Source organism: Callithrix jacchus, chromosome 14 (genome assembly GCF_049354715.1).
Source record: "Callithrix jacchus isolate 240 chromosome 14, calJac240_pri, whole genome shotgun sequence".
In the NCBI taxonomy this organism is placed as follows: domain Eukaryota; kingdom Metazoa; phylum Chordata; class Mammalia; order Primates; family Cebidae; genus Callithrix; species Callithrix jacchus.
The window spans coordinates 32,577,398-32,600,539 of NC_133515.1; the positions used below are offsets into that span (position 1 = coordinate 32,577,398).

General features: G+C 38.8%; 1 protein-coding gene across 15 annotated transcripts in view; it reads right to left on the reverse strand.

Annotated features, from left to right (window-relative positions):
* The window catches only part of CTNNA2 (catenin alpha 2), a 1,148,556-nt gene that overhangs the window by 91,967 nt on the left and 1,033,447 nt on the right, over window positions 1-23,142 (reverse strand). For all 15 annotated transcript variants that reach the window (XM_035273413.3, XM_035273412.3, XM_017964211.4 and 12 more), the window contains 3 exons: window positions 14,700-14,792; window positions 13,719-13,875; window positions 4,287-4,487 (listed from right to left, as the gene is read on the reverse strand). In XM_035273413.3, the coding sequence (XP_035129304.1) occupies window positions 4,287-4,487; window positions 13,719-13,875; window positions 14,700-14,792 (451 nt within the window). The remainder of the gene's footprint in view (window positions 1-4,286; window positions 4,488-13,718; window positions 13,876-14,699; window positions 14,793-23,142) is intronic.

Sequence of the window (23,142 nt, forward strand, 5' to 3'; positions counted from 1 at the left end):
ACTCAAGAGGCTGAGGCAGGAGATTTGCTTGAACCCTGCAGGCGGAGGCTGTGGTGAGCTGAGATCACAGCATTGCACCTCAGCCTGGGCAACAAGAGCAAAACTCCATCTCAAAACAACAACAACAACAAAATGCTTTATTTTTTCTATTTTTGGTGGGGGGGTCTATTGTTTCTTCTGAAGAAAAAACGTCTACCAGAATCTCACAGATCTTATAACACAGTCATGCCCACCTGGCCACAAACTTAAATCAGCTATCAAATTTACAAAAATGACATTTCAATAAAATCCATTCAGTGAAAAATGAGCTACTGTATGTATATCTTAATATGAAATCACTGAATGTGTTTTCAGCCCTCCTCAGCCTTCCGCAGCAGCCCGACTTTGTAAATGAGATCTGTGAAGATGGACCTGGTCAGGCCTGTACTTACTACCAAGCCATTGGCAATGTGTTCTCATTCAGGTTTTATGGAAGAGCCCATCAAATATGCCACGTAAGTATATAAAGGGTCTGCTGTAGATCCAGTTTATTGTGTTTTCATCAGCCTAGATTGTTTTATAAGAAAATGAACAGGCAAATTTGTACATGATGCCACCCTATAATTCTTAGCATACTAATAATCTACAAAATTTTCTTAAATTTGACTCAGCATTCCTATCAAGACAGGAAGCACTCTCAAAGCACACTGTCTTTACTGAAGGAAGAAAGAAACTCGTGGAAAATAAACCACAGAGCTGTTCTCACTCTTGGGGTACCTCTCAATTTTCCAGCCAGTGAGTGAGGGCAGCCAGGTGGTAAAGTGGGAGTCTCCCAACAGTGACCCACCCCTGCAGCCATTAACATGTCTACACAAGGGCTGGCCTATGTGTAAACATTTCAGCAGCAATATCCAGTTTAGCCAAGGCTGTTTGATTACTCTGCCCTTTTATAGATGCTTCTTTGTAATATACTCCCACCCCTCTCCCTTTCCACTATGTCCACAGTACATAGGCTCCAATTTGTCCTGTCCTAACTTGTCCCTATTTGGGGTTATTTCTTTATTTTAGGGCAGTGATGCTCAATGCACATTATTTTGCCTACCACGTCCCACTTATGTCAAAGATATCTGGCAATTCTAGAGACATCTTGGTAGTTACAACTTGGCGTGTAGATGAAAGAGATGCTACAAACATCTACAGGTGGAGTCCAGGGATGCTTCTAGGCATCCCATAATGGGCAAAACAGAACTGTCCCCAAGAAACAATTACTCAGATCAAATTGTCAACAGTATAGAGAACTTCTGACTTAGGGTATTGAATCTAATGGCACATAATTTTTTAATGAAATATCAAACAAAAAAATCAATGGGCAGAACCTAGTAGGTATGGCAAGGCAAAAACAACAAAAACCATGACATTTTGTATTCCTTTTCCTCATCTTTCCTTTTTGGCATTTTTCCCTTTTTTTTTTTCCCACCGCCACCCTCTTTCAGCCTAAAATGTACTCTCATGACAAAATTTGATAGACTCCGATAGAAAAGTGACCGATTCAACCTGGTTCTAAAATTGCTTAAGTCAGAAACAAAACCAAAAGGTAGATAATTGGGCATCAGGGACATGCAGAGGAATTTCTATTTTCAGGACATATATCTTATGTCTCCTTAGCACAGACACACAATGACATTAGAAGTAAATCACTTTTGATAATACACACACACACACACATGTACATACACACACCATCAAAACTTTATACAACCATAATTACAGAACTGATCCTGTGGTCATGCTCAAACTTCATGCCTCTACTCTATGTCAGCACATTCCCCAACAATTCTAATTAGCAATCAGTGAGTTAACGGCTAAAGTTTTTTCTTTCATTTCTTTGGCAACCTCTCTAGTTATTCACAAAAAATAACATTACTCCTGTTTCAGAAAGAGAATAATAACTGGGGACAAATACTAAAGAAATCCTATACCTTTTATTCTAGCTCTTAGTTCACTGACACCTACTTTCCCTTGACACCTATTCCTCTATTTTCTACTGACGTTATATGTAAACTATTTCAGTCTCTACCTAATTACTTTCCTAGTTAACTTCAGTAAATCCTGAAACTAGAATTTAATGTCCTCCTCATTTACCATATTCAATTAGGAATTGGATGTGGGCATCAAAATAAGAAAGGTCCCTTTAGTTAAACCCCCGGAGCGCTCAATCATCTCAAGCTAGGATGAAAATTTTAAAAACTCAGAAAAAGAGCAAAAATCTTGATTAGAAACAACAATCCAGGAAGAACGACTGTTTAATTGCTTTTTTAAAGCAGAAAAATCAACCAGAAAATTATTTACATATCAAGAGTTTGGGTGAAAATTATGATAATCAACTAAGCAATTGCCCTTGTGTTTAGATTTTGACCTAGTAAGCAGCACTCCTGTTGTAGAAGCAGTCCAAGACATAATAAGAAAAAGTTCTAAAATGTCATTTGAACAGTGCCTGAATTATCTGTGGGTACAAAGTCACACGAAAATGGGCAATATGCTCTGTATCTTTCATCTGCTACAAATGTCCTTCCCACCAGTCACGAGTGGACAGAAATGGAGTCCCGACTCTAGGTCTTCCACCCTTCTCTGATATTATTTATCTAGTGTCAGATCCAAGTGAGTGTTACTCTGTCAGATATCCCACATGAAATGGGGACTTTGTACAAGAATAGAGCTGATGGGCTAGGAGCTGAAAACCACAGAAATGTGAGATGGTCTCCCTAATGGTTACTACAGGAAAAAGTCCTTAATTTGGAGAATTAGAAAAAAGTACCTTTTTACAACTCTTCCAAGTGAGGAAAGAAATACTGTGTGGCTTGCTTTGTATTGCTCAATTGAATGTAAAGGACAAGCTTATGTGGAAGTAAGCAGTGCTGATTCTCAGTTAATTCACATGCAGCTATATTTTATCTTTATTTTTGTTATTATTTATAATTATAAGTCTGTGAGGATGCTCAAGGGGAACAATCTGTAGACGTGCTCTTTATAACACGATGCCACACAATTCTGTTTCTGTTTATTCTTCAAAGAGAATGACAAATACCTGTGTTGATGTATTTTTTTCCTTGCTATTCCAGGCTAACAAATGCCTACAGAACTCTCTATAAATATTCTTTTCCCCATAAAAAGCAACGTATTTCTGCCAACATATTTCATCATGGAGAACTCAGAACACAGCTATATCTGACCTTTCAGAAATGGCTATTTTTAAAAATGCCCAGTGGCATCCAAAACTCATATGTAAACCCATTTAGGTACCCCTTAGGGTTTGAGTGAAGAGGCCCTTCTGTGCAGATATATGCACCAATTCATTATTCATTTACAACCTTATCCAATGTGGACTTACATTCTCTTTTTCCATTCCCTAGTCTCCTCTCATTCCTTGAACTACATATCTATTCTTACATGTACAGATATACAAGGCCTGAGGAAGCCCAAATACATTGGTCAATAGGGAAAACTACTAAAAAATAGGCCAGTCTTTTATATATTCTCCAGAGTTGTAGATTGTTCTGCTAATTCAGTGGATTTTTTTTTTTTATCCCAACGCCTCTACAAGCTCTAACAAGCTTCCATAAGCAACCATGCCTTATCATAGCAATTAGTTCTGTGGGCAGCCACATGCCCCTGAAGAAGGGCATGTAAAGTTTTCCTAGGAGCTGAAAACCTAGGAAAGGGTATAGCTGAAAGAAAGGGTATACGCTGAAAGAAAGGGTATACGCTGAAAGCCTGATTCTTGGTCAGCAGCCACCACCTTTCTTTGAGCACATCATACCCACACAGTATCTAGAACCTTTATGCTTTCCACTGGTTGTTCAGAGTTCTTCACATCCTGTCCTCTCAAGCAATAAATGAAGAAAAGCTTAAATTACAGATTCCAAGTTCCTATCACATCTTCACTATTTTCTAACCTTGTGAATTCATTCCAGCCTCTTAGCCAACTCAAACCATAATTTTCTCAAACCATAAAATTTCTCATCCATAATTGGAGATAATGAAGTAGGCAGAAAAAAATGTCTACTCGTTTGTGATAATCAAATATCTATATGAAAATTATAAAGAAATATATGCATTCAAAGCAATAGAATTGTCATTCTTCTAAAATTATTTAAATTCAATCTCAAAGAAGAGGACACTCAAATACTCCAACCCTTCCATGAGCATGTGCAATTGAGAAGCATCAACGCCTACAGAAATCAATGAAACAGACTTATTCAGATACGGAAATGAATCACGGCATTAACATTTTGGCCACCCATGCTTACCTGTTTCAGAAAGCAGTTTTGTAGCTTCCAGCACTTTCTCAGTATAAACCCCAGCTTCATAGTTCTCCATCTCAGCATTGATGATGTGTATGACTCGAGCTGCTCGGCCCCTGATGGCCCCTGCAGTCCGGTCCAGAGTGTCCACATCACCCTCTTGGAGGGCTATCACACACTTGTTCACATCCTCCAAGATGTGATTTTCTATGGAGAGGACACATACACATTCAGATGACTTTAAATCACTCAGAACTTAAGCAATTAAAGTTGATTCAACTATCATGAGCACTTGCCTTGCACATATTTCAATGTATGCCTAATACTAAAATTGTATTTAAAGGACATAGTTTATAATTACAATAGTGGTTCTCAAAGCTGAGCATCAGCCACAGGGCTCGTAGCACCATGTAGATTGCTGGGTGTCATTCCTAGAGTTTCCAGTTCAGTAAGTCTGGGGTAGAGCCCAAGAAATTGAGTTTCTATCAAGGTCCCAGGTGATGCTAATGTCATTGGTTTGAAGACCACATTCTGAGGACCACTGAGTTAAAGAATATCCCTTCCTTTGTTTTGAAGTTTGATACTTACTACATGAGAGGGTCTTTTAGGAATCGTAGCAGCCAACGGAAGGTCAATCTGACCAACTATACATGTCTATAAATAAGACCAGAGTTAGAGCTTTGGACACATGTTTGTTTGATGTTTTCATTAAGAAAACATTTGAGGTAAAAATGAACAAATATCATGCAGTTAGTCTTTTTAAATTCTGTCACGCACATGGTACATACAATGGGAAGACTGATTAGGTGAAGATAATCAGAATTTCCCACAATTAAAACAGAACCCTGTCTTGTGGCTGGTTCCCTCAGATTGTAGTCAAGGTCTGCACAGCTTTCATGCTATTGTCCAAAGCAGAAATCAAGCAGGAAAGAGGGGAGGCTTCACTCTCCTGGCATAGAGAAAACACACTATTTGTTCCGTTGCTGTTTTAACAAGTGTGTCGTCTTGCATTTTACATGTCCAATGTGAGGTCTGTAATTCTATTCCTTGTACATTCCTTAGAATCAGATTTCTAAGAAAATGTTCAACAAGTTTAGTGCTTTATGGAATTAACTTAAGCTGAACACATACAGGCACATACAAACTAATAAACTGCACGTTTGTGTTCCCTTACAATTCATACGTTAAAACTCTAACTCCCAAAGTGGTAGTATTAAGAGATGCAGACTCTGGGGGGTGATTAGGTTATGAAGGCAGAATCCTAGGGAATGGAACTAGTGCCCTTATGAAAGATCTCAGAGATCTCTCCCTCTTTCTACCATGCGAGTTTCCAGTGAGAAGGCTATAGAGAGTCCTTCGTCTTGGACTTCCCAGCCTCCAGAACCATAAGATACAAATTTCTGTTGATGATAAGCAACCAGTTTATGATATTTTCCAAAACTCACCAAGACATGAGCACATAAAAATATGTGCTTTTCATAAATATGTTTAAAAAGTCTTAAGTAACCTATTAGCATGTTAAAATCATAACTGCCAAATCCAACAAATAGTTTATAAAGAATTAAAATAAAATATTACTTCTTTAACAAGCTTTTAGGGCTAATTCTGATTTTAAATTTCCTAGAGGAAAGATGGGAGGGTATCCAGCAAATCCTAGTCTCTGCTACGAATCTCTCCTACTTTCACTAAACTAAGCATTTAGAAGGAATATTTATTCTTTTAGGACATGGAATAAAAATTGAAAGTTATAACTGACTTTTCATAAAGAACATCCATTTTGACCTCGTGCAGTGTGATTTCCCCACTCAAACCATTATAAATTACTGATTTCAACATTCTCTAGTTCTTTAATTTCAAATATAAATTAGAATAGAAAAATAATGGAATGTTTAAATTTTAGTATTTAGATTTCTAAAACTCACAAAAAGTAGTATTTCCCAAATCATGACATTTTCTTGAGACATGACATTTTAATGAAACCATGATTAAACATGAGAACACAGTATACACCTAAAAGGACATCTGCGAGAAATATTCACTCAAGTGAATATTGATACAGGATTTCAAATATAAAACTTTGATTAAAAGAAGCTTCTCCTTCTGTCCTGTGAGATATCTTAAGACAATTAAAATGTGTCTTGGCTCCTGAGACTCCGCAACTACGAAAGAATTTGTGTCAAATTACACATCCAGCTGCTATTTTCTTTGAATAACAGTATTACAAGAATGGGCAAGGTTTCTCTGCAGAGTTTAAAGATGGTATTTTAGAGTTCAGTAAAAAATAGTGAGAAGTATGTTGATTATATTAGAAACTAATCTCTCTGGAGTTAATAATTGTGTTTTATATTCTAAGACCAACTGTGTTAAAATAAAAACATTTTTTTAAATAAGACTATCCAAAAGTAGAAATATGCAACTAATTAAGAGGCAAGAAATACATTTTTTTGATCTTATTATACCTATTTAAAATAAATCAGCATAAGCTAAAAACCCATAACAAAAACACTGCTATTGATTACTCAAATCATCTACAAATTTGTTAAATAGGTGAATAATGTTATGTGAACAAAGTATTAGTTCTATAATTTCCTCATTGACTAATCTGACTTTTTTTTTTTTTTTTGACATGGAGTTTCCTTTTGTTGCCCAGGCTGGAGTGCAGTTATGGGATCTCAGCTCACTACAACCTCCACTAACAAGTTCAAGTGATTCTCCTGCTTTAGCCTCCCAAGTAGATGGGATTACAGGTGTGCACCAACACACCTGGCTGTGTGTGTGTGTGTGTGTGTGTGTGGTTTTTAGAGAAGACAGGTTTCACCATGTTGGTCAGGCTTGTCTCAAACTCCTGATCTCAAGTGATCCACCAGCCTCGATCTCCCAAGATGCTGGGATTACAGGCATGAGCCACCAGGCCCAGCCTAATTGACTAATTTTTATAAATAAATTTTTTTAATTGTAAGATATAGTCATGCAACATAAATCATTTCAGTCAACAACAGACTACATATCTGAAGGTAGTCTTGTAAGATTATATCATAGTTTTACTGCACTTTTAAAATATGTATATATGTTTAGATACACAAAACTTACTATTCTATTCCAATTGCTTACAGTATTCAGTACAGTAGCATGCTGTACAAGTTTTTATCCTAATAGCAACAGGTTTTACCATATAATGTAGGTATGCAGTAAGCAATATCATCTGGATGTGTAAATAGAGTATATGATGTTCACACAGTGATGAAATTGCCCAACCATGCATTTCCCAGAACGTATACCTGTTGTTAAGCAACATATAATTATACTTTACTCAGAATTTTTCAACCTTCTCCAATTCAGGTCCCCTTTTATGAAAAACTGAGTCACAATTTCCTCATGATAGTAGTTATATTGATGAGTGGTAGACATGTAAAAGTTACTATGGTTCAGAATGTTTTCAAATAGATTTGCATTTTATTAGTAACAATCTACAGGCATGTCTCGCTTTCTTATACATCACAGACTTATTTTTTCCCAAATACAAACTGAAGGTTTGTTGTAACTCTGCCTCAAACAAGTCTGCTGGCGCCATTGTTCCAATAGCATACACTCATTTCCTGTCTCTGTGTCACAGTTTTGCAATTGTTGCAATATTTCAGATTTTTTTATTGTTATGACGATCTGTGATCAGTGATCTTTGTCACTATTACAATTGTTTTAGGGCATCAGGAACCATGCCCATATAAAATGGCAGACTTAATAAAGGTTGGGTGTGTGCTGCCCGCTCCACCAAGACTGCCGTTTGCCATCTCTCTCCCTCTTCTCAAGCTTCTTATTTCTGAGACACAGCAATATTAAAATTAGGTCAATTAACAACCCCACAATGACCTCTAAGTGTTCAAGTGAAAGGAAAGGTCACATATTTCTCACTTGAAATCAGAAACTAGAAACGATTAGGCTTAGTGAGGAAGACATGTCACAAGTCAAGAGAGGCCCAATGGCCAATTTGTAAGTACAAACAAAAGTTCTTGAAAGAATTAAAAGTGCTACTCCCATGAACACACAAATGAAAAGAAATTAAAGCAGCCTTGTTGCTAATATGGACAAAGTTCGAGTGGTCTAAACAGAAGATCATATCAGCCACAGCATTTCTTTAAGCCAAAGCCTAATCTTAACCAAGACCCTAATGTTGTTTAATTCTATGAAGGTTAAGAGAGGTGAGGAAGCTGCAGAAGAAAAGATGGGAGCTAGGAGGTTAGTTCATGAGGTTTAAGAAAGAAATCATCTCCATAACATAAAAGTGCAAGGTAAGCAGTAAGTGCTGATGTAGACAGAATTGAACTTGTAGCATGTTATCCTAAAGATCTAGTTAAGATCATTGATTAAGGGGGCAAACAACAAGTTTTCAATGTAGACAAGACAGCCTTCTATGGGAAGAAGGTGTCAATTACAACTTTCATAGGTGGAGAGAAGTCAATGACTGGCTTCAAAGGACAGGCTGACTCTCCTGTAAGGGGCTAATACAGTTGATGACTAAGTTGAAGCCAATGGTCATTTACCACTTTGAAAATCCTAGGGCCCTAAGAATTATGTTAAATCTACTCTGCCTGTGCTCTATAACAGGAACAACAAAGCCCAATGACAGCACATCTGTTTATAGCATGCTTTACTGAATATTTCAAGCCCACTGTTGAAACCTACTGCTCAGAATAAAAATAGTAATTCTTTCCAGAATGTTATTGCTCACTGAAAATGCACCTGGGCACCCAAAAGTTCTGAAGGAGATGTACATAAAGATTAATAGTGTTTCCATGCTTGTTAATAGTGTTCCACATCTATTCTGCAACAGATGGATCCAGGAGTATTTGTGACTTTCAAGTCTTATTACTTAGAAGATACATTTTATAAGGCTATAGCTGTAATAGATAGTGATTCTCCTGATGGATCTGGGCAAAGTAAATTAAAAGCCTTCTGGAAAGAATTCGCCATCCTAGTCGCCACTAAGAACATCCATGATTGATTCGCCAGAGAAAAGTCAAAATATGAACATTAACAGGAGTTTAGAAGAAGCTGATCCCAACCCTCATGGTTGACTTTGAAGGGTTCAAGACTTCAGTGGAGGAAGAAATTAGAAATAGCAAGAGAACTAAAATTAGATATGTAGCCTAAAGATGTGACCAAATTGTGGTAATTTCATAATCAAATTTAATGGATGAGGAATTGCTTCTTAGGTCTGAGCAAAGTAAATGGTTTCTTGAGACGTAATCTCTCCCTAGGTATGATATTGCTAACGTTGTTGACATGACAACAAAGGATTTAAATTATTGTATAAATGTAAAGGATAAAGTAGCAGCAGAGTTTGAGAGGACTGACTCCAATTTGAAAGAAGTTCTACTGTTGATAAAGTGCTGTCAAACAGCATCACATGCTGCAGAGAAATCTTTCATAAAAGGAACACTCAATCAATACAGTAAATGTTATTGTTATCTTACTTTAAGAAATTGCCACAGGCACCCAGCCTTCAGGAACCACCACTCCGATCAATATCAAGGAACCACCCCCCACCCACCATCAAAGAGATTATGGCTGGATGAAGGCTCAGAATGATCTTTAGCATTTTTTGGTAATGAAGTATTTTTAAATGCATTTTTTAGACATAATCCTACTGCACAGTTAATAGACTACACTGCACTGTAAACGTAACTTACATTCACTGGGAAACAAAAAAAAATTGTATGATTCACCTTATTGCAATTGGTGTTTTACTGTGGTAGTTGGAACAGAACCCGCCACATATTTGAGGTTTGCCTGTATTTGGAAAAAAGCCATATCTGTTCACGTAGATATGGTCAGAAGATTATATTTGGTGTATACATGGATTTTTGAACCCCCTGTCATGATTTCCCCACTCTTATACCCTGTGCCTTCAGGTCTAGGACCTACAGTTAGTTAGCACACTAATCTAGTATGTATCAAGGAGGGCAGTCAATTATTTAAAGGCAGAATACATACTTGATTCGTATTTGCATTCCTGAGACAGTGGCACATAGGCAGCAGGCAATCAAAGGAGGGATACTGAATGAACATGCCCATTGAGAAGGGGCAATCGATTACACACTTTTATGCTGAGGTGTCTTGAAGAGAAAGAATTCATGAAGTAAAGAGACAGAGGATTGATGTTGCAGCTAGAAAGGAATAGAGATGAAAATAGTAATAAAAGGCAAATGTATTCTAGAGATTATTCCATTGCAGGGGAAAAACTGTAATGTTTGGGTGGCACACTCTAATATCAAGTGTGGTATTTAAACATGTCATGAAACATTTGTCTGCAACATATTTTGCTGTAAACTTCCTTACATTTTGCAACATTATTATTTTAGAAATTATATAATTTTGTTATGAAAAACAATGAGTGATGACCAAACTATTTGATTATCGTAAACCACAAGGCTATAGATTCAAAAAACGAAATTCACTGTGAATGTTTAAAAGACAACACACTTAAGACTGTAGTGTTAAAAAAAATAGGGAAAGAAAAAATAACCAAAACTCTTGGACATTATGAGATCAAGTTAATAGCTTTTACAGATCTTAGATTTCTACTACTTTGTGAGCCAAATCCAAGAATTAAACTGTCACATGATTAATGCCAAGATACTTATTTTAAAACACCATTAAAAATTGTAGGTTTTCCAAAGTGAGAAAAAGTTTAAATGTTCCAACACAGCCATTTCACTTTTTTATGAGAATAGGCCAGATCTGAAAATTGGTTCTGCTCCTGTAATATTAATAGCTAGCATCACTGCTCCCCAAACTTGTTGCATTTCATATGGATAAATTTAATATCAGATACACAAGTTAGGGTAGTATTAAAAAAAAATCTACTGTCTTTTAAAAACAATGATCTGTTTTTATTTTTTAAATAGTTTCCTGCCAGAAGAGATATTCCCCTAAAAAGAAATTGATACATAAAATGTCATTAATGCCATTTCCAAACATCTCCTGGGCCAAACTTGCAATTTACTGATGTAAATGTTTGGCTCTAGCTCGGAGAGAAGCTGAGAAGTAGTTTCCTTAACTATCGGGCTGTGTCCACAGCCTACCAGTAGGACAGAGTGGGCTGTGTCATTATTTGTCAAACCCTGTCTGTGGAAAGGTGCCTGCTGCCTCTGACTGTCAACTCCAAAGGCATGCTCCGGCAGGCCCTGCCAAGCTGGCTCCCTGAGAGTGCCTGTTCATCTTCCTGCCATGGCATGCCATGCCACTTGTACCACTGGGGTTGGACTGCACAGTGTTATCAGTAGAAGCCAAAGCCTTTTCTTGTTGTTGGTAATAATGAGATGCATAAAGGAATGGCAAAGAGAAAAGGGAGCAAAGAGGCAGGGCTTGGGGGTGGAAAATTAAGAAAAGGTTTGCCCTATGGAAAAAGTCTGAGATAAGACCTCCTCACCTTGCTTGTCCCCACCCTCAAACTTTTGTATATGCATTTAAAGAATAGGTGGGAAAAGTTGAAAGTTCTGAAGTGAGTCCTCTCTGAAAAAGGCAGTGTATAGGTATTTCCTATTGATTTGAAGGTAGAACAGGATGCAGAAGATTTTCAGGGGCTGTTAGGATTGCTGTGTGAGATCTGAGGCTGGTTGGGAAGGGCTCTTATTTGGAGCACCACAGTTATCCTGGAAAAAACTGACCATATGCTAGAAAGAAGATTCGTCTCAGCGGCCACCTTTCTATTCTCCATCACCCAAGTTCCCAACATACCTATCTGAGCAATTTCCAAGTACCTTATGAGAGATTCATTTTGTGGGGGTATCTTTTACAGGATTGGGACTCAGCTATCAGCAAAGCAGAAAAAAAAGAAATGACAATATATTGAGTTCTTCTTTCAGCTAATCTCTAGATATAGTGATATTTAAATGACTAGTTGCTTTGACGAGTCATCAAAAACAAAGACCTTGGTAACAAAAAACAAGACAGGTTCCTGAAAGGGATTAGAGATTGGAATGAGAATACCAGAGGTGGAAAGAGGAAGCTAAAATGAAAGGCGGAAGCACCAAAGGAAATTTCCTTTTTATCTTGACTTACTGAGAATTATATAGTTTCTGAAAAGAGGATAATCTGGATTTTAAAACCATCCCTGCCAAGTTACCTATCCTCTCAATGACTTAATTTTCTTAAAAGAAACCTGAAATTACTAGTACCTATTTTATAGAATTTTGATGAGATTTAAACCAAGCAGCAGAGAGTAAGGTAAATTCTAGTTACAGGCCTCATTTTATGTCACTGTTCCCATCTGCCTTGACTTGCCCCCATCACTGAAAAGCTGGCTTTCTGGTAATCCATCACATCTACAGATTTGACTATGCTGTTCTGAGACAAGCCCAGTGGGAACTTGCCGTTTCTTCAGGAAAAGGAAAGACTGCAACTAGAAACATTTTCTAAACATGACAGCCACTCAGAAATCACTTGCACACTGTTGCAGTCAGAGGTCCTGTCTGCCTGGTTCCCACCAGCGGTGATGCAATGTCTCCCTCAGCCCTCAGTCTGCCAAGAACCAGCAGGTCGTCAGGGCTAGTACTGCCTGAGTCAGTAGGTGCAAGTTCCTCACACCTGTGTAGAATCAACACCTGGCCAATTCGCATTTCCAAGGGTCAGCTGGTTCTTTTAACACCTCACAAAGAAGGCTGATGTTTCCAGTGACCTCCTCCTCACAGAGATTTTTCCAGGTGAACTGGACCAAATAAGTTAGGTCAAAAGCTTTTGGAAAAAGGCCCATCTGCTGGCTGGTAGCTCAATCTTGAAACAAACTCCATGAGTCCTGTTAAAGGTCGAACTGACTCCAAGTTATTCGTGTCTACTACATCCTCCACTATGGCTTCATTTACACAATAGAAAGTTATAATTTCAAGGGATGAGCAGTTCTAATTTCTTTCACTCATTTCCTTCTACCACCTGACAGACAAGTGCTCGGAGCCCTGATAGCTACCAAGTGCCTTCTCAGAGGTAAATTATGTGGCTGATGTCTTTACTGGTGTCATCGCAAACCTCCACTTGTTGAAAAAAAGAGAAACTTAGCATAGCCAAATAGGAGTAACTGATCACCTATTTTTAAGACGTAAACCTTGTAGATTAATGAATCCCATATTCCACGGCCCTTTTTTTACAGGAGTGATTCAGATACATCACAGGCCGTCCTGCTTTCTAAACTCCAAACACTAAAAAGGAAGATAAGCCACCTCAAATCATATGTTCCCTTTTTAATGCCTTGACTCTGTATCTTCAAATAATGTAAACACCAAAGAATTGAGAGAGTGTTATAATCACATTTGCAGAGATGATCAAGAAAACTCAAAGATCTAAGGAGAGTGCCTAAAACATGGACCCATGACATTTGCGAGACACTCCTTATCTCATTGTTACCCTCCTCCGCTGCCTTGTATGGGGCCTGTTTGTGATGATTACCTGAGACAGAGAGGAAGTCATCCACTGATGTGATGTCATCCACAGCCTCTGTCAACACTCGGACCTGCTTCTCCCACTGGTCTTTGAAGACATCCATGTTATCCTGAGCAACTTTGCTCTGTGGCCGGGCAGCCAGTGTCAGAGCAGCATTGATGACCTATTTGTTGGAAACAATCCAGGGACATGATAACCACACACTTCAAAAAAGGAATAAGCAGGTCAAAGACCATGTTAAACCATGGACCCTGGATATTCTGCAGATAAGTGGGTTCCTGGTATTCAGAAGGACAAACACATAAAAGATAAGTTATCAACTACCATTAATTTTTGTTTGCTTTGCTTCTTTTTAAGACATAATAGTTTGCCTCAGGTTTCAAAAAGTATTTACTAGACAAGTCTCATTTATGTAGCACAGATGTGGCAGAAATGCAATTCTTGTTTTCCACTTGTGCAAGTTTATGATTTAGCTGCTGAGACAAGGTAAATAGATATGGGATATTTAAATCACAACCCAAAACAGAACAAAGTCAATAGGAGTGCAGAGTATCGTGGTGCAGTCACTGATCCCTGCAGCCTCGAACTCCTGTGTCCCAGCAATCCTCCCACCTCAGTCTCCCCCGTAATTGGGACTACAGGAATGCACCAGCACACCCAGCTAATTAATTTTATTGTTTGTAGAGATGAAGTCTCACTATATTGCCCAGGCTGGCCTTGAACTGCTGGCCTCAATCCATCCTCCCACTTCAGCCACCCAAAGCACTGGGATTACAGGTGTGACCCACCATGTCTCGCCCCTGTCACATTAATTCTGAAGAGACCAGTGTAATTTATTCTTCCTGAGAAAGGTAGAATTTGAAACCCCCCATGAGTGGTGAGAAGCATTTTCCAGTGAGAAGAAATAGAGAAAGGAAAGGAGGAGATCATGAGGGCTGGAGTGAAGAAGGTCACTGACAGGCTTTTGAAAAAGTGTATGAGGCTTACCTGGGGACACAGGCTGTCAATCTGGGTGGCTGCCATCCGAACTAATTTCACCCCTTCTTCATTGTTGGAGATGGAACAGGCCAAATTGGCAACCTGTATTGAAGAGGATTTTAGTGAAAATTATGCTGGGGCAAAGGGAAAGTATACTGTTGCTGGGACTTGTCCCTTCTCCGGCAGATGGCTCTTCCAGGAGAATTCTTTCAGAAATAAGATAAGGGTACCCTGCCCTTCATGTAGAACCAACTATTACTATTTCTTATGCTAATTTAGGCATTTCTGTCAGAAGAGGCATTTCACGACTCTCAAGCATATACAAGGATGTGTTTTAACAGGGTTTTTGACCTGTTTTCTCTTATGAACTGCCTTAATCTGCCTACACTCTCTGGAAACCCCTAAGATTCATCGTCAAATGCAAAACCCTGTGATCTTGGACATTTCAGTACTCAGTTCTGACTCTGCAGATCTGAGTGAGAAGAATGTTGCAGGCAATGCTTTGGGCTCGAGAGACTAACAGTAAGCTGACAATTATGGTATTCTGCCCCCAAAATTCCAGATCTACCTGAAAAGTTGAGTCCACTAATTGCCAACTCAAATGTTGTTAGAGGCCAGCTGTTATGAGCAATGTAGCAAAAAGGCTGGTATCATTCAATGGACAATAGCAGAGTATATAGTAAGTTACAATGTGCAGATCTGGTATAAAGACATTCAAATGTGATGGCCTCCATGGTTCCTGGCCTCTTCCATCTTCAAAGCCAACAGTTTTTTTTCTCCCCTCCTTGGTTCCTGGCCCAAATTTGAATGTCTTTCCTACCCCCCTTGGTTCCTGGCCCCTTCTGTCTTCAAACAGTTGGCTCTGAAGACGGACAGGGCCACGAAGGTGGGGGGGAGATATTAAAATTTGATTTTTAAGAACATTATGCTTTCCCAAAGAGCTGACTGAATTCAATTTCCTAGGTGAAGTGGTTCAACTCATGTTTTCCTTCTCTTAAAGCAGAGTTAGTAATTCATGGTGATATTGAATAGCCAACAACAACAGCCACAAAACCACCAACAGAAGACCAATCAGTCCCATCAGGTTGATATCAAGATGACACAAGAATAGGAATATGAAAAGACAAAGAGGAGAAGGACAGCAAGGGGTAGGAGCTATGGAGCAAACAGAACAAGTGATTGGCAGAAAGAGAATCCCCAGAGTCCACTTGCCCTTTCAGCATTCTGCTTTATGTCTAGACTCCTAAAGGGGGTTCTTTTCCTTCCATAGTTTAATGCTCTAGGATGTAAGAATGTACCTCCCATGCTTATAGTTCCTGATGTGAAAGAAACCTTGGGCAGTGTGACATAGTGAGAAGAATACAGCCCTAGAGATCAGGAAGCTCAACCACTGGGCATCTTTGGGTGGCCATTTGAGCAGATATCAAGCTAGCTGGAGTTTGGTTTTTTTTTTTTTTCATACTCCAGTGGTGCCTGGAATGCCAGCAAGACACAACCATTCACAACCCTGGAAAGGGAGCTGAATCCAGGGAGCCAAGTGGTCTAGCTCAGTGGAACCCACCCGCAAGGAGCCCAGCAAGCTAAGATCCACTGGCTTGCAATTCTCACTGCCAGCACAGGAGTCTGAAGTCAACCGGGGATGTTCAAGCTTGTTGAGGGGAGTGGCATCCACCATGATGGAGGCTTCAATAGGCGGTTTTCCCCTCGCAGTGTAAACAAAGCTGCCTGGATATTTGAACTGGGTGGAGCCCACCACAGCTCAGCAAAGCCACTGTAGCCAAATTGTCTCTCTAGAATCCTCCTCTCTGGGAAGGGTATTTCTGAAAGGCAGCAGTCCCAGTCAGGGGCTTATAGATAAAACTCCCATCTCCCTGGGACCGGGCACCTGGGGGAAGGGGTGCGGTGGGTGCAGCTTCAGCAGACTTAAACATTCCTCCCTGCTGGCTCTGAAGAGAGCAGCAGATCTCCCAGCACAGCACTCGAGCCCTACCAAGGGACAGACTGCCTCCTCAAGTGGGTCTCTGACCTCCCAGCAGGGGTCAACAGACACCTCATACAGGAGAGCTCCGGCTGGCATCTGGCAGGTGCCCCTCTAAGACGAAGCTCCCAGAAGAAGGAATAGACAGCAATCTTTGCCATTCTACAGCCTCTGCTGGTGATGCACATGTAAACAGGGTCTGGAGTGGACCTCCAGTGAACTCCAGCAGTCCTGTAGCAGAGGGGCCTGTTAGAAGGAAAACTAACAAACAGAAAGGAATAGCATCAACATAAACAAAAAGGATGTCCACACAAAATCCCCATCAAAGTTCACCAATATCATAAACCAAAGGCAGATAAATCCACAAAGATAAGGAAAAACCACAGCAAAAAGGCTGAAAATTCCAAAAACCAGAATGCTTCTTCTCCTCCAAAGGATCACAACTCCTCACCAGCAAAGAAACAAAAGTGGATGGAGAATGAGTTTAATGAACTGACAGAAGTAGGCTTCAGAAGGTGGGTAATAACAAACTCTTCTGAGCTAAAGGAGCATGTGCTAACCCAATGCAAGGAAGCTAAGAACCTTGAAAAAGGTTAGAGGAATTGCTAACTGGAATAACCAGTTTAGAGAAGAACAAAAATGACCTGATGGAGATGAAAAACACAGCACAATAACTTCGTGATTCAATAGCCAAATGGATCAAGAGGAAGAAAAGATATTAGAGATTAATGAAATAAAGGATGAAGACAAGATTAGAGAAAAGAGAATGGAAAGGAATGAACAAAGCCTCCAAGAAATATGGGACTATGTGAAAAGACCAAATCTACATTTGACTGGTGTACCTGAAAGTGACAGGGAGAATGGAACCAAGCTGGAAAACATTCTTCAGGATATTATCCAGGAGAATTTCCCCAACCTAGCAAGAAAAGCCAACATTAAAATTCAGGAAATACAGAGACCACCACAAAAATACTTCTTGAGAAGAGCAACTCCAAGACACATAATCATCAGGTTCACCAAGGTTTAAATAAAGGAAAAAATGCTAAGGGCAGCCAGAGAGAAAGGTTGGGTTACCCACAAAGAAAAGCCCATCAGATTCACAGTGGATCTCTTGGCAGAATTCCTACAAGGCAGAAGAGAGCTGGGGCCAATATTCAGCATCTTTAAAGTAAAGAATTTTCAACCCAGAATTTCCTATCCAGCCAAACTTAGCTTCATAAGCAAAGGAGAAATAAAATCCTTTACAGAAAAGCAAATGCTGAGAGATTTTGTGACCACCAGGCCTGCCTTGCAAGAGCTCCTGAAGGAAGTACTAAATATGAAAAGGGAAAACCAGTACTAGCCACTGCAAAAACATACCAAGTTACACAGACCATTGACACTATAAAGAAACTGCATCAACTAATGAGCAAAAAAACCAGCTAGCATCATAATGACAGGATCAAATTCACACATAATCCTATAACCTTAAATGTAAATGGGTTAAATGCTTAAAAAACACAGACTGGCAAACTGGATAAAGAGTCAAGACCCATCAGTGTGCTATATTCAGGAGACTCATCTCACATGCAAAGACATACATAGGCTCAAAACAAAAGGGATGGAAGAATATTTACCAAGCAATCAGCAGGAGTTTAAAACAGACTTTAAACCAACAAAGATCAAAAAGGGCAAAGAAGGGCATTACATAATGGTAAAGATATCAACACAACAAGAGCTAACTATCCTAAATACATATGCACCCAATATGGGAGCACCCAGATTCATAAAGCAAGTTCTTAGAGACCTACAAGGAAACTTAGACTCCCACACAATAATAGTGGGAGACTAACATCCCACTGTCAACGTTAGACAGATCGATGAGATAGAAAATAAATAAGGATATTCAGGATTTGAACTCAGCTCTGGACCAAGTGGACCTAATAAACATCTGAAGAACTCTCCACCCCAAATCAATAGGATACACATTCTTCTCAGCACCACATCATACTTATTCAAAAACTGACCACATAATTGGAAGTAAAACACTCCTCAGCAAATGCAAAAGAATGGAAATCATAACAGTCTCTCAGACCACAGTGCAATCAAATTTGAACTCAGGATTAAGAAACTCACTCAAAACCACACAACTAAATGGAAACTGAAGAACCTGCTCCTGAGTCACTTCACATTTTAGATTGCTGTTTCCTAATCAGCAACATGAGATGGGTTGACAGTGATAGAATACTTTTAAAGAATACTTCAATAAACCATTAGTGTAAACAACAGGATTTTTGAGTGTTTAAGGGAGAATGAGGATGGATTATATCTATTACAGTGAGAAAATATAGGAGAAATCATGACAAATGAATTCCAAATATTATTTACTTTCTTATGGTTTTACTTTACCTTTGATTTTTCAGATACCTTTCATTATTTTACTTAGTTTTCAAAATAAGTGTAAAAAGACATATGCCTTCTTCTCAGAAGAAGGATTCACAGAAAAGGATACTGCATGCCCATGGGCAGGAAGGTTCTTAGACATGGAGCAAGACTAATGATGCATGTCTCTTAACTTCAATTTATTTTTGTTTTATAATATCTTCACTCCACATTTTTACTAATCTTTGTTATGTCTGTATGCTATATTCTAGTTCATTTTATATTCCAAGTGCCTGACTCAGTGCATGACACAGAATTGGTGTTTCATACATGTTTATTTAATAAATTAAACAATAGCTTGTAAACTTAGTGTAACTTATTGTATACAACAATTTGGAATACACAATGAATTAAAGGTGCTCTCAAAAATAAAGTTGAGCTTCACCCTTAATTTGGCAAGACAAATGTTCACCTTCTAACAGATACTGATCAACACTATGGTGTTAACTAATTGTTCCTACATTCTGATCCATGGTGTGAATCCAGAACACAGCTTCCCCTGTCTGCAGTGGCTTGTGGGGGAAAAAAAAAAAATCAGGATAGTGGAGAATCTTCCAGAAGATATGTATTTAAAGTTCTACCTTTTAATATTCAATTAAATGTTTCCTACACCTGCTTTTGAAACTTTCATTCTATGAAACAGTGATAATTTTAGATGATGGCTGTTTTTGCTGTGTACCATCCCTGCTTGCTGTGTACCATCCCTGCTTGCTGTGTACCATCCCTGCTTGCTGTGTGAGAGAGACTTGAGATCGCATTTGCAAACAGTGAACAATTGCTAAAGAGTTCAGCACAACAATATAAAAACTTAAAAATGCCCCGAGAATCAGGTAATCTTTTTATATTTCTATAAAAGGATAAAAAAATACCAACACACTTAATGAAATAATGAATCTAGACCAAGTCATCAGTGGTCAACATTAAAAAGAGTGATAACCAGATAAATATGTGTTTCTTGACTAAATAACACTACCTATGAAATATTCTTGCCAAAAGTAAAACAGAAAACTATCAGCCTTTTAGATCAATTTTCAATTTACAAGAAATTCAAGAAAAAGAAAAATGTAAACTAAAACCATGTACATGCAATCATAAAAATCCTGATGGTTAAAAACTGGTGGGAAAAAAACCTAGATCTCATTTTCTTACTGATTAGAAAAAACAAACTATAATATACATATATAAATATGTAAATAAGAGTACGTTTATAAAACCATCAAGGAAACTTAAATATTAACTAGATATTTGATGAGACTGAGGAGTTTATTAATATTTTAAAGTATGCTAATGATAAGTTTTTTAAACAATCTATAGCTCTTAGAGATATATAATCAAGATGTTTATGGATGAAATGTGTGGAATTTGCTTCACAATTATCTGGGGTTAGGGAAATGGGTAGAAGTATATAGAAAAAAACATTGGCTATTAGTTTATAATTGTTGAAGTTGAGTGACAGTATATGATGGTTCACTACATAATCTTTACTTTGGTATATGTTTAAAATTTTCCATACTAAAAAACATTTAGAAAAAAGGTAGCAGCCACAGCATATTATATCACCAGCTCTGGAAAACATTTTCTTGCATGTGTGTGTCTCCACGGAGCACAGTGTTAAGTCAGGGAGACCTGAGTATGGTTTGGAGTTGAGGCTTGCAGACAGTGGAGGGTCCCCGCCTGAGCCCAGATGAAGAGCCCAGAACTAGACTAGACTCTTGTCAGTCACAGCAAAGCTCCCCAGACCACAGAGCCTTCCACTTATGCTGGCTGCGAGTCACCTGGCAGAAATCGATACTGTGGGACTTAGAGCTCAGAAGAGTTGGACTCAAACACAGGGAAATGACAACCAGTAACTTCCACATGGTGAAGATAAACTGTACTTTGTGTATCTTTTGAACTGTTTTCTCATCCTTCGTTTAAATTAAACTCTATTATGCCTTAGGTCTTATGAGGTAAACTCCTCACCCAACAGAATCAGTAAGGGGAAACCGTGCTAGCAATGCTTGGCAAACATAAAGAGCTGGCACCTCTTGATAGTCCTCCACTTATTTATTCTTTTTAGTTGTACGGATCCATAAATCTCAAGTCTGACAGCAAAGTCTCTGCAATGTACTACTGCCATTTAATTCCACTTAAAACTCAGAATTTCATTCGGCTTGTGTTTTCTTCAGAAATATTCTGAAAGTATTTCCAATATGATGCTAAGGATTTCAATATCTTCAGAGTCAGGTTTACATATTTTAAGTTGGTTACAGGTCCATCCAAATTCCCACCTTCCCTTTTTTCTTTTGGCTTGTCTTTCGCCACTTCTCACTGGACCCATTGGCAGAGTGGGGACTATCAACTTGATTTTATGCATTTTGATTTTTAGAATTTTATCAGCAAATGGTCCTGAGCTTCAGTGCTGGAGGTAGTCCCCAGTCAATAATGTAGCTTGGGCTGGACACAGTTGATCCTGCCAATAATCCCAGCAATTTGGGAGGCTGAGGCTCCTAAGAATCCAGGAGTTGGAGATCAGCCCAGGCAATGTGGTGAAACCCCGTCTCTATTAAAGATACAAAAAATAGCCAGGGTGTGGTGGCACACACCTGTAATCCCAGCTACTCAGGAGGCTGAAGCAGGAGAATCACTTGAGACCAGGAAGCCCAGGTTGCAGTGAGCAGAAATGGCACTACTGCACTGCAGCCTGGGTGACAGAGAAAGACTCCATCTCCAAAAAAAGAAAAAATATCTTTAAAGGTCAGCTAACACCTCAACCTCAACATCAGTCCCAGATGATTATACACAGTAAGTATCTCATTACTGATTTTTTTTGAGAGGGAGTCTCGCTCTGTTGCCCAAGGTGGAGTGCAGCAGCCAGATCTCAGCTCACTGCAACCTGCGCCTCCCGAGTTCAAGTGATTCTCCTGCCTCATTCTCCCCAGCAGCTGGGATTACAGGCACCCACCACCACACCCAGCTAGAGATGGGGTTTCACCATGTTGGCCAGGCTGGTCTCAAACTCCCAGCCTCAAGTGATCCACCTCAGCCTCCCGAAGTGCTGGGATTATAGGCATGAGCCACCATGACTGCCAGTATCTAATAATTGATTTCAACAACCTGTTCTTTAACTAGATCTCTGTTACAACATCAGAAACTGTGGTAAAATAAAATGTTCTATTTTTCAAACCTAATATTTTGTCTTCTATGGTCAATTTCTCATGATAAAGGGAGATAAGCAGAAGTGTGAAGGAGCATGGGAATGGTAGACTGGAATTACTAGACATTTGAAAAAATTAATGTTAGTGAAAAAGCAGACAATAGATCACTAACATATTGCAACTCCAAAGATGTTGAACAATACAATTAAATCTGATAGAATTTTGAAACCTACTTGAGGCAACCAAGCAGGAAATGTTTATGGGATATACTCGCCCAAATGGGCCTGGCCCCTGCCTTCTCCACTCTCAAATTATTTACAACTTAACTGAGCCCATGAACGTTAATTGCCTTCCAGGAAGCTTAGAAAACAATAAAGTCTTTCATTAATTATTAAATTTTGAGCAATTTAGATTGATCTGGAAGTTTTGGAAAGTAGAATAGGTCATGACTATAGGTGGTAGAGCTCATGGGTGAGCTAACTATACTAAATACCTACCAATCTATTAGAAAGGAAAGCTTCTTAACTTCTGAGAGCATAATGGATCTGGGGAAGTAAAAGCTAAGAAGACTGGGCCAGTCTATTTCTGACTTAGTACCTTAAAACTAGTGATCGTGAGGGAAAGGAGGAAGCTTAGCAACCATCATTAAATTGTGTACTGCTGGCCACAAAAAAATTTAGGATTACAGAAAAAGAAGAGACCAGTGCTGCTAAGTGGAATCAGTAAACACATCATGGAGAGGTAAACTATCCATTCTGCAAGAGTTATTTTCCAATTGCCTGTTTAGTACTACTTTCTGGATGCTCAATGAATATAATTTTTTTCTGCTCTTCTGGGCATGCTTTATAAGTATGTGAATACTTACATTAACAATGTCAATTAGCAGAATTAGGGGAAAAAAAGCAAGGAAAGCCAA